This window comes from Natator depressus, chromosome 3, assembly GCF_965152275.1.
Source record: "Natator depressus isolate rNatDep1 chromosome 3, rNatDep2.hap1, whole genome shotgun sequence".
Lineage (NCBI taxonomy): Eukaryota > Metazoa > Chordata > Testudines > Cheloniidae > Natator > Natator depressus.
Window position 1 is genome coordinate 38,393,431 of NC_134236.1, and position 12,315 is coordinate 38,405,745.

General features: G+C 37.2%; 1 protein-coding gene across 26 annotated transcripts in view; it reads left to right on the plus strand.

The window, feature by feature from the left end:
• MYT1L (myelin transcription factor 1 like) overlaps nucleotides 1–12,315 on the plus strand; it is a 384,826-nt gene that overhangs the window by 251,646 nt on the left and 120,865 nt on the right. For 19 of the 26 annotated variants that reach the window (XM_074947738.1, XM_074947721.1, XM_074947742.1 and 16 more), the window contains 2 exons: nucleotides 863–1,227; nucleotides 4,643–4,738. In XM_074947738.1, coding sequence (XP_074803839.1) covers nucleotides 1,005–1,227; nucleotides 4,643–4,738 — 319 coding nt within the window. In that variant the 5' untranslated portion in view covers nucleotides 863–1,004. The remainder of the gene's footprint in view (nucleotides 1–862; nucleotides 1,228–4,642; nucleotides 4,739–12,315) is intronic. The other 7 variants (XM_074947733.1, XM_074947747.1, XM_074947735.1 and 4 more) reach the window with 3 other exon arrangements.

The following is a 12,315-nucleotide window of genomic DNA, read 5'->3' on the forward strand; positions in this document are numbered from 1 at the left end:
ACATTAAGTTGGACAGATAGGTGGACAACCCAACAGAAAAGTAGCATGATCCTCTTCTGTCCTATAATGTTGTTATGCCTGTAGCTAAGGTGATCAGAGAACAAATGATACCCAATTTCAGATAAGTCTGACTTTCAGCACTGGTGTTTTCAGAAAATATCATAGGATTTGTATGGATACATTTTAACTTGAATGTTTGAGACCTTCTAAAAGTAGTTCTGCCAATTTTTATGTTTGTTTTGCTTTTTATGCGCCTTCATGGCACATAATGGAGAGGTAAAGTGAATAATTGAAGACCAATTTATTGTTGTTATTGTTATCTATATGTAAAGGTCCAGTCCTACTCTTAGCTTCAAATGTTTCAGGAGCAGATCCCAATTGTAGCTGATCAAAATCTCACTGAATAGTTTAAAGATATGAAGGACTGCTTTCCCACTCCTTACAGTACTGATCAATAATTGCTAGGAAAAAATTATTTGCTATAAATTAAAAAAAAATGCATCCACCATGGAACAAAGTTCAACATGAAGCAGAGATAACACAGTGCAGGGGGAGTGAGGAGGGGAGCGGGAAAAAAATTCTTATTAGCTTTATAATTGCAGTGATGACCCCTGGGTATAGCATTTCCAGACAGTTAATGACTGACTAGACGCCGTGAGGGTTTGGAAGGGCCTTCCCCTTTGGTCATTATTGCCTAAGCAAAGTGTTGTTTTTTTTCAAAAATGTACATTTTAAGGAAAGCAATTAATGTAGTAAATAATTATAAAACCTGATTAAATGACATAATGCTTTGCACAATCTGACCTGCAGAGGAGAACTGCCAGAAAGTGTAATAACATAAGTCTTTTATTTTTCTGAATAGTGTTTATGGCTGTCCTTTGGCAAAAAAAAGAAAAACACAAGATAAGCAACCCCAAGAACCTGCTCCCAAAAGAAAACCCTTTGTGGTTAAAACAGACAACTCTTCAGTAGATGATTGTTATGAAACTGATGGAACAGAGGAGATGGATGAAAAGGAGGAGGAAGAAGAGGAAGAGGAAGAAGAGGAGGAGTATTCTGATGACAATGAAGAGCAAGGTGATGAGGAGGAGGATGAAGAAATAGATCGAGAAGAGGAAGAGGAGATTGAAGAGGAAGAAGAGGAGGATGAAGAGGAAGCAGAAGATGTGGAGGAAGAGGAGGAGGAAGAAGAAGAGGAGGAAGAGGAGGAGGAGGAGGAAGAACGTGGTAATAATAAGAGTATTAGTAAAAAATAAACATTGTGTGTATTATGTGTTAATCTTTCAGTGTGGTGTCCAGGTATTTAGCTGTGCAGCTCTCATTAAAGCTAATGGAAGTCATGCAGCTAAATCTCCCTGTGCCTTGCTGAAAATGTACCCCACAGTGTTCTTTTAACATCTATTTTAATGACTGTCTTCCAAATATTTTTGATGCCACTAGGTGTCAAATTTTCAAATACAGAAGTGTGTGTGCCAAAAAATGCCTGCAGAAATGTGTAACTGGATTAATGCATGAAATTGCCAGGTATGCATGCAAAAACTGGGTAAAGGTACAAGCAAGTGGTTAACTGCAAGTTCCTGTTCTCATCATTTGCATGTACATTTACTGAATCTGCCTACCTAATAGCGGTGATTGCTCAGATAAGCGGTCATGTGTTTGCAGGTGGTTTTTTGGTGAGCACAAGTGGATCTCTTCCCTTTGAAAATTTGGCCCTGAACTTTCTTTCAGACAAACAATATCAGAATGAAATGTTATCAGATACTTTGGTTCTTTGAGACTTGGATGTTGTGTACTTTAGTTGATTTTATTAAAACTATGGAGAGTGACAGGTTTACACAAAGAAAGTCCTTCTAAAATTATATTTTCTGAATACAGTACCGTACATTCGATGCCTTTTACCTATATAGATATTAATTAGTAGCCCAGCTAATTTAGTAGCACTGTGATTAATCCATTGACTTTTCTTTTTACTGGGATTGTGGACTCTATGTAAGCATATTTTTCAAAATATATGATAACTCTCTGCTTACCTCAGAATCCCTCCATTAATTACATTATAATGTACTGGGATGAAAATGAAGAATTGTGCAAAGATTAATGAGCTATCTAAAATGTATTTTGTTCCCATTTCCAGGGAACACGTTTTTGGTTGGGTAGATTCACCTTTCTAACCAATAAAAATATAAGAAAAACTTTCAGCGCTCCTCAGTTGGATTCCTCTTAGGAGCCAGATTTGAAAGTTGTCTGACTTTTGTTTCAGCATTCTGTTAGATCAGGTTTAGAAAAAAGATTTAGCAAGTACTCTTTTCATTCAGACAACTGTGTGGCTTACAGATGGCTATAAGCATTTTTCTGCAGATGCCTCAACCCACAGCATTTCCTCATTCACTTTTAATTTGCCTACCAAAACTATTAAAAACAAGGTAGCCAAGCTTGAAAGTTCCGAAGGAGTTTGATGCCGGGGGAGACTGGTTCCTTATGCAAAGGACTCTGTTGTTTCAGGACATTGTAAGGATAGTCTATCTGAGCTCAGGCAGGTGTGTGACTGCAATTGCTATCCTGTTGGATTGCATAGGAACTCTAGCAGTTCTTTCTTAAGAGGTAATGGCAACTGAACATCTTGGCAGCTGGATCATAGTGGAGCTGTTGCAATGGTTTTGGGCCCAGGTGGAAAATAATGAATCTACACTATCAAAAATGATTTAAGGGGGAAAAAAGACTCAGGAGCTAAAGAAACTTCCTTTTGCCAAGCTTCGTATTAGGTTTACTGGTACAGATATTATGGAACATGGTGCTTTACTTATGTCCAGCACTGCTGCACGTACAGTTAGTGATCCTAATCAACAACTTTAGTGGCTGCTGTTGTTTCTTAGCTGTTTTCTTTCTGTGAGTAGGCTCGAATTAAGAACTGCAAGTTAGGAATTTTGCAGTAGTACCTTTATTAGCTAAACATCATATTAGAGGAGATGAAAAGTCAAACAGGTCAACTACCCAAGGGATCTCATGTTACTTTAGGGGTAATATGTAGTTTCCTAGATAAAAGAAAAATTATTTCTCTGTAAAATACTGGGAATGCAGAAAAGAAAGTCCAATAAAATAGGGGGTTTGATAGTGGAATTATTCAGGGCAAATTAATTCAGGGCAAATTAATTTTATGACCTTTTTGAAATCCGCATATTATTATAGAGGTGATGCTAGTTACAGCACAGTTGATTCATGAGATAGAGTTACTAGCCTAATGATGAAGATAATAAGAAGTTCTTTTTCTCTAAGTCAAGAGTGGGCAGACCTAGATTTGAGATGATAACCATAGTTTGTTGTTTTGAGAGGTCCAGAAGATATTTAATTAAACAGATTTTTTGGGATAATTTATTTTATAGAGTTTTTGACCAAGAACCTAAAATGTCTTCTCCTTCCATTGCTCATAATACAGGAATCTTTCATCATTTACTGGAATTCCTTGCTTATATTTTTAGAACTCCCTTAAAGTGAATCATTAAGAGCCTGGTCTGGGAAAATCACAGTATGTGCACAGCCAGCATAATTACAATTAGAAACTAAGAGTAGAACTTCTAGTGGAGATAAAGGTGTCTCTGCAGTTCTCATAAAAGTTTTTGTCAGTGGTGCTGTAGTTTTACGAGATTATAGAAATTTTGCAAAGTTTCATAACCAAACCTAGTCTTAATGGACAGAACAATCAAAATCTCAGACAATTTTGCTAGGAAAATTCTATCGGATGGGAATATGATCTCTGAGTAAACAACTATGAGAAACATAAAGCAATGTATTATATAATTTCCTACGTCCAAATTAAGTTTCCTGTTATATGGGGTTAAATCCAGAGACACTCCAAAGAACTAATTGTAATGACTCTGGAGTTACCCCCATGTAACAGGAAACTGAAATTAGGTTGAAATTTTCAAAAGGGCCTAAGTGATTTAGGAACATAATTCTTACTGATTGACGAATGACGATCATACTTGGGCTCTGAAATCACTTAGGCCCTTTAGAAAATCCCATCCTTAGGCCCAAACCTTTGATATAATAAAGGACTTGGAAGACACAGAAGCATCCTAAAGCAACACTCTTACAAATCTCAAAATACCAATTTAAGAGAACCAAAGACTTTTTGGCGCTAGATCCCAAATCCTTTGCTCATATCTCAGTATATAATCACTTGTAATAATATTAATGCTTAAAATGCCCTTTCAATGGCCACAACATTCATTTTAACCTTACGTTAAATGTAATGAGTCTCTTTGAAGGACAGGGATATATCCAATCAAAGAGTAGCACAGGCCTGAAAAGCCCTTATGTACAGTACTACCACTATGAAAGGAAAGATAAAAATTTCCAATTTCTTTCACATTCCCAAAAGACAAAGCAGACAGGTGACCCTTGTTAAGATAACCTAACCTGTAAATTCCAATCCACATGGGAAGGCTGTCAGTAAGATAGTAAGATAAAGCCCACTTTTAGGGAGTGCTTCTTCACTTTGGTGGTTATTGCTGAAAATCTCTGGAGTCAAATACTTAGGGCATATTTGCTTTCAAAGGCAAACTAAGGTATTTCTCCTTCTGAGAAGAGATCACTTCAGATAGCTGGTTCCCAAAGACTGTTTCACAAAGCTTTTCTATTATAGAAAGAAATCTCCGTTGGAGGAGCTCCAGGAACGGATGTTCCAAGGCACCATTTAGCCTATATCACATGAAGACATTCAAGATGGCTTGTACTCCAGGTATTTCATAATCCCTCAGGGTCAGGAGGAGTCAGGCTAATTCTAGATCTAAGTAAATTTAATACATCGATCAAGTCTAATCCATTTCACATGATCATGCTACAAAAGATTTATTGCAGTTTAGTAAAAGGTAAATGGTCAGGATGTATAGATTTGATAAATACTCCCTTTTATATCACATTAATTCCTTCAAATTCACAGTAGCATATACAGTATACCAGTACAAGGTACCACATAATGTTTGCATAACTGCAAGGCACAGTTGCAGCATATTCAAGGAAACTGAATATAAATCTTTGCACTACAGACTATTACTTGGAAATACAGAGAGGAAATGCTTCACCTTTTTCTCACTTCTACAAATTGGACTACTGTTTTTTAACACTCTGGTGAAATTTGGCCCTTTCCCCACTAGCACACACTAGGCTATTGGGACATAGATACCTGTTGTCTTGAAATCCACCTATTAGTTTATAGTTTAACTTTGATAGTGCCCTCCTTTATCTTCCTGATCCCTTCATCAGCTTGCTTCTGTGACTGATTATGCGTGTCCCTCTAAGCAAAAGGAGACACAAACACCAATCTAAAGATGAAAGGATCAGTACTGAGGAAATTGTAGTAGAACACAGATCCCCACTGTCCTTGCAACTTAAGAATCTCTAAGTCTCTGAAACAATGAAATAAACTGGTCTTTACCAGAGAGATGGCTGTCCAATCTGCCTAGCATCCATCACTTATTTAATCATTTATTCAAACGATTAGCAAAAAAGCAGTCACACATTTGGTGAACACAGTAAAGCATTCAATATTAATCGGAGCAAAAAAGCTAGGCACCTGTTGTGGTGTACCATATATGCAAAACATCTAACCAAAGAAATGACAGCCTTAAATGAAGAGGCCAGGAAACAGCTGTTCACTGCTTAGAACAATAAATGGAAAGGAGTGCATTTTCCAGGATCAGAGAGGATTTAATACACAGAAGGGGAAGCAATCCTTCAGAATATGCTGGTGTACTCTTCTATTCATGTGTATTGCACTATATTTTCATCTCCTTTATAAAAGAAGGTGGAGAATACTGTGATGGGGTATGTTGCCACCAACAGTATAATGGGGGGGGGGGAACCTAACAGCAATGACCAGAAGACCTTACTTCGGTCCCTTGATGGATGGTTGTTGATACAAAATGTTAATATTGCCTTTCATCTCTAGTTTTCAGAGATGCAAAGGTATGCAAGTGATCAGGTCACGCTACTGTATGCTACTGATGTCTTTCTTTTTGTACCAGATGTATCATTCCTACCAAACTAGGCCTGTGTAAATGTAGAGATTGCTCAATGTTTTCATTTTTAGTAGTTTGTGCCATTTGAGTTAGTATTACTCTGGTCAGAATTACTCTTTCCCCAGCCAAATTCAACTGGAAATAATGTGATTTTTAAAAAAACAAGTAGCTCAGAGCAGGAATGCACAAGCCTTAAAAATAGGGTTTAGAGAAAAACTAGCTAGTAGATTCCCTTTGGATACTTCTAGTTCTTGTGGAATTGGGCCAGATATATTTATCATGCTTACTCTGCTTATTTTTGTTTAAAAACAAATTTGCTGCTAGATAGGTTTTCACTTGCTCCAATACTATATGGTTAAGGTGGTTACCATTTGGTACTCTTAGACAGTATCATTTGTTAACTGTATTCTTCAAATGTTGTATTTTTTCTTCCGGTGCTCCTGTGAGACTGGACCTGATTCTGAGCTCACTTACATCGGTATAAATTAGGAATAACTCCACTTAAATCAGTGGAATTACATTTATGTAAAGTGATCTTGTGTCTGTCACATCCTCCTTCACCTCCTCCTCTTTAAAAAATGTTAAATAGAGACTGTTCTGTCTGTAAATGCATAACACAGTTCGGTAGCAATTCTTTCAGACCCTGATTAAGCAAGGTGCTTAAACATATGCCCAATTTTAAGCATGTGATCAGGTCTATTGGCTTTAACTCACTTGCTTAAAATTGGGAATGTGGCTAAGTATCTTGCTGAGTTCAGACTTTACATACTTAGTGTCTCAAAAAAACAGATGCAGGCACAAGATCTTCTGGTCCTTCAAAACTAAACAGTCTAGTTACAGCTTTGTACAATATAAGGGAAGCATTCACCTTTGGTAATCCAAATACTGGATCCCTGCTGTAAATATATACACAGAGAACTTCCATTGACATCAGCTGTAGTTCTGCAAATGGAGTTAGGACAGACTATGCAATATTAATAATTAAATTTGAAGTCTGGATAAGAGACCTGAGAGGAGAGTATTACTGTAAGTGTTCACACCAGAACTACTTGACAGTTGATTTAATTTTGTTTTGTTTTGAATCTGTTTTATCAGTGAATATAGTTGTTTTGGTTGTATTAGCACTTGTTTTGTAACTTGCTGACTGTTGCCCAGAATCTTAATTGAAAACAAGGCATTGGCCTCACTGAGTAATGACGAATTACCTTTGGGCTTCACTGCAATCTGTTTCTTTGCAGCTGTGCCAAGGGAGCTGGGACACAGTCATGTAGGACACTCATAGATTGTGGTTCCAGAAGCAGGGGCAATCTGAGGGGTTGTGCATCCAATATTTCTCTCACTTTCCTTTGCCTGTGAACAAATGCAGAGTGTATCCTTGACTCCACCTCCTCCCCATGGTGGGTGGCAGAGCAATGTATTAAATTACTCCCTCCTGGAGCAAAGTGGGATTTAGGGAGGAATTCAAAGGGAAAATATTGTAGTATTAGGAATGTACTCTGATATCTATTGTGACTCTTTGAAACACAGTTCCTTACCAGTGATCCCCACTTTGTCACACAGCTATGCACCATTGCTTATACAGGGATGTGCCTAAAAGCTCAGTCTAGAACTTAGTGAATAAAATGAAATACCTGTCCTCTGCATGGGTACCCCAAACAAATATGACCTGATGTTGTCCTTGAAAGTCTCACATCTGAAAGATAGCACATAAGGGAAGGTTTTCACATGGTATATAAGAATAAACTTTTAATATCCATTATCCCTGTGAATTCCATTGTTTTCTAGAGCCAGAAGTTCCAAGATGGAGAAAACAAAATTAAGCTGTCAAGGATTTGTAGCAGTATAGGTAGAGAGTATATAGCCTACATGAGTGTCTCTTGACTTTTGCATTTGGTGGTTCCAAAAGCATGCATGGAAATTCTGCTCACCAGCAAGTCAATATTAAAGATTCTAATTTGATCTCTTTTGCTAAGACTCTTGGTTCGTGCAGCTCTAAGAGGGCCAAATGGTGCTCATTTTACTCAGGAAATGCTCCCATTGGAGTTACAGCATGTATCCTACTGGAATTTTGAATGAACAAGTCCAGAAGGATTTCATCCAGAAAAGTGAAAGTTTCTGTTTGGCTAATGAGGATCTTATATTTCTTCCTGAAATTTTCCACTATAACAGTTCCACCAGGGGTGAATACTAAACGGAAAAAAAACCTGAGAAAATTATCCTGTGACACAAAAGCAACAATCTATAATAAATATATTTATATAATCGTGAGTAACTGTTATTATAGGAGCATTGTCTTCTTTGCGTAATGGGTTCCAGAACAATTAAGTTGCATTCTTCTGTCACCTGTACTGCACATGAGACAATACTTTTATACCTTAAGAGGTACATTCACTTGAAATAATTAATTTAGGTTACAGACAGTCTTTGAATCTGCAGGAGCTAGAATTAGCCAGTCAGCCAGCTTGCCAGTGCAGTCAGCAAAAGACAGAGAACTCTAATGTTAGCAAAGAAACAAGAAGTTGGGTTAAGAATATAAAAGTAGTAATTAGAAAGGACTATTCAAAGGATCGGGGAAATCAAGCTGGTTTTGGTAACGTTGGTTATTAAAATTCCCTGAATCAATGGGTATATCTAGGCTGCTACAGAAAATATGGATATTAATTTTTGTTATTTTTTTTATCCTCTCCCCTATATTACATATATAAATAATACCTGGTGCCAAAAGTGGTTAATATTTGTTTGTTTGTTTGTTTGATGAATTTTTTAAAGAATCTGTTCTAGAGATTATATATTGGTATTGTTTTGAAACATCTATGTGTGAGAAACCTCATGCTAGCTAATTTATGACAGCATTAAGCCTTATTTGACATGAACTGATCATGTGAGCTGATCAAATTAAACTAGAATCCATAAGTTTGACAATCCTAATCTCAAAAACTGTGCTGGAAAATGGCTAGGTAAACATTGAAGCATGGGACATCATGTCTGTTTTCAGTTTTGCTGTTGTAAAGCTGAAGTAACTCCACTGATGTCAGCGACTTCAAAGAGCTGTATTTGGCCTGGCCTGCCCATATACAAAAAAGCACTGATTGTGAAATCAAGATTTTCATTATTTTTCCATATAGTGGATGAGATGGGAGCTCTTTGTTTATTGCATACACTTTTAAGCATTGTACACACTGCACTTATTATTCCTTCTGATTTATATCATGGTCTCATGTATCAAATTTGCAGTTCTACCATATCCCTAATGTTACAAAAAAGTGCTGTATAACTGAGAAACATTTGCTAAACAGCTTCTTGGATATTCAGCAAAGCACTGGACTAAAACCTTTATAGAGAAGCCCCCTACCTATCTTGGCATTGTCTGCAATAATTAAAACAGTCATTCAGTTTTAAAGTCAGGCTTCAGATTGAAAGTTGATTGTCATTTCTCCTCCCAGTACAGTATAATGAATAAAGCCCTACCCTCAGATAATTAAGCACCAGAAGAATTTAACAAAGTAGCAAGTAGAATACAAAATGACCAATAATTGTTACTAGAACATTCAGAAGAGAGGTGGAACCACAGGATTTGATAGATAAAGCAATCAATAGATTTAAAACATTATTGATTTTTAATATCTGATGAGTACAGCCCGTTTGCATATCACTGTCCATGCCCCAAGGAACTTACAGATGTTACATTTCAAACACAAAATGCCAGATGAGATCCAATCTGGAAGTGACATAGTGTTGTTGCTAGTATTTTTAATCATCTGTTTTCTCTTTAGGGGACTATTGTTGAAAGTCTGCATGGAAATGAATGTTTTAAGGGGGGATTTATTTGAAGAAAAGGGAGGGAGAACTTTTGTTATACAAGGAGAGTGAGCAACTTCCAAGTGTAAAGGGGAAAATGGAAATGAGTATGAAGAAAAATACTGATACCAAAGGAATGATTAGGACGTCAGGCTGGGAGGATTGCAGACAGAGGGTAAGGGAATCAGGGTTCTGGGTCATTTGCCGGTTACAGCAGAGTATTAGGAAGGTAAGAAAGCAGAGATGTAGACAGGAGTAGCATTATGCAGGGCCCTGAAAGTAAGGATGAAAAGCTTGAACTTGGTGTGAAAGGCAACAGGAAGATAGTGAAGGAATAAGAGGAAAGTGACATGGTCAGTGTGGAAGGAAAGGAAGATGGGTTTAGTGGCAGGAGAAAGGTTGGTCAGAAGCAGGGGTAGGTAACATGTCCATACCCACATGCATCTCTGTGGATATTCTATTCTATTCTATTCTATTTATAGGTTTTTATATGACCCTCATCGTCGCAGTATGTGTGCGCCTTCAAGTAGTGCATTAAATGACTAACATCTGTTTATCATGTCACCACTCTTTTCCTGTGCTGGTGGCATTGTTTGATGTAGGTATTATTTGGGGGGATTAACGCATCCATGGTTTAGTACAGTCAGACCTAAATTATTGGCACTCTAGTTAAGTCTACTATCAGTTTTCACCAGATAATGTCCCCCCAAGATTTGACTTCAGTGCCTAAACACCTGCTGAACTATTTATGTCTTTTTCTCCACTACTTTGCAGCACCATCTGATCTGGGAGCATTTCACACTCATTTTTCACCCGTGTACCTGACTACACAAAGTGTAGAGCATTAGAGAATCAGGCCCAAAGAATTCACTATGGTCTGATGTATTAAAGTCTGACTTGTGCATAAAGGCTTTGTGCAAGCGCTGGGCTATTGCTTCTGCCACCTCCTACTGCCCGCCAGCTGGTCTTGAGTTAGCTGGCTAGTTGTCTATAACTAGGTAAGTTAGCCAGCAGGGTTTGAAGGCTGCACTCATGGTCCCTGTTTTTCTCAACCGTCTGTCTAAAGATTTCTTTTGTCTCTTGAGATCTCCAGATAATTTGGGTTCTATTTTATTGGTTTTCTTAATTTTGAGCTGAAATAATGACATCATATCAATTGAACAATCATACTTTTTCTTGAAATGTCTTGAAAATGTAGTTTGGGTGGATGGGTTTGGAAGCATGAAGGGTGCGATTTTCAAGACACTTAGTGTTGCTGTAATTCTGCTCTCATTGAAACTAAGGGAAGTTTTATCCCCAGTGACTCAACTGGAAGCAAAATTAGACTCACTGAGTACTTTTGAAAAACCCACGCAAGATTTCATGACCCTTTGTTAGGTTTATCTACCTCTGATCAGTACACCATGGACTCAGTAAACATGGCTTCATTTGTGGGAAAAATATTAAAAACAGTGGTGAGCCAAATTTACTTGTCATTTAGAGATACATAATTAGGAACGATCATCATATATTTATAAAAAGATAACTGTCCTGGCAAATATGTGCCTTGCTTGAGGTCACTTGTTTGAAGTAATGTACATCAATGTAGAGATCGTGGTGAAACAATGTACCTGATTTATCTGAGTTTTAGGGAAGAATTTGATACTCTTCCACTTAATAAATGTATTTAGAAAGTCGTAAAGCAGAGTACAGCAGCAAATACAAAGTGTTAGAGTAAACAAATTAATAATGGGTAGATTAGTTCTATTAGCTGATAAGTAGTCCAAGCACTTCAGTGTAGAGAAATTTAAAGTAATGAGACTAGAGCCCAAAAATGGACAAATAACTGAGAGTGAAAAAATTGTAGAGTGATTTTAATGTGACTCATCTGCAGCATACTTGCAGGAAAAGAGCAAACATGATCTCAGGTGGATTTAGAACAAGCAATTCTGATCTCATCACTAGTTTTATGTTGGTGTAACTCCTCTGAACTTCATTATAGCTACCCTGGTTTGCACCATTGTGAGAGTAGGAACAGACTCACAGAATAAATCAGAAAAATGTAATTTGCACATTATAAGCTAAGACTGCATATATATAATAGAAATCTAGCTATTGTACTTATTTAATTATTTATTTTACTTGATTTACTTGATTGATGATCTACTTTCTGATGTCTCAGGGCACATAATCAAAATTTAATAAATACCATTGCAATACCCTTTTCCAATGAGCAAAAAGAAAAGGAAATTACCTTAAAACAAACAAACCCTTCCACTATTCCATCATCCCCTCAAAGACATGCATCAGAAAAGAGAAGCGTTTGTACTGTACTCTAAAGTTCCATAGATTCTCGTTCTGTTGGATATCCTAGGAAAATGAGTTCCAGAAAGAAACGCCCTCAGTTGAGATTGTTCTGCTACTAGCAACCAGATTTAAATGTGGGGTCCATGAAATTAGATGTGGTGCTTGACCTAAACCACTGCCACAGTTATTGCAGGACAGGCATGGTTTCAGGTAA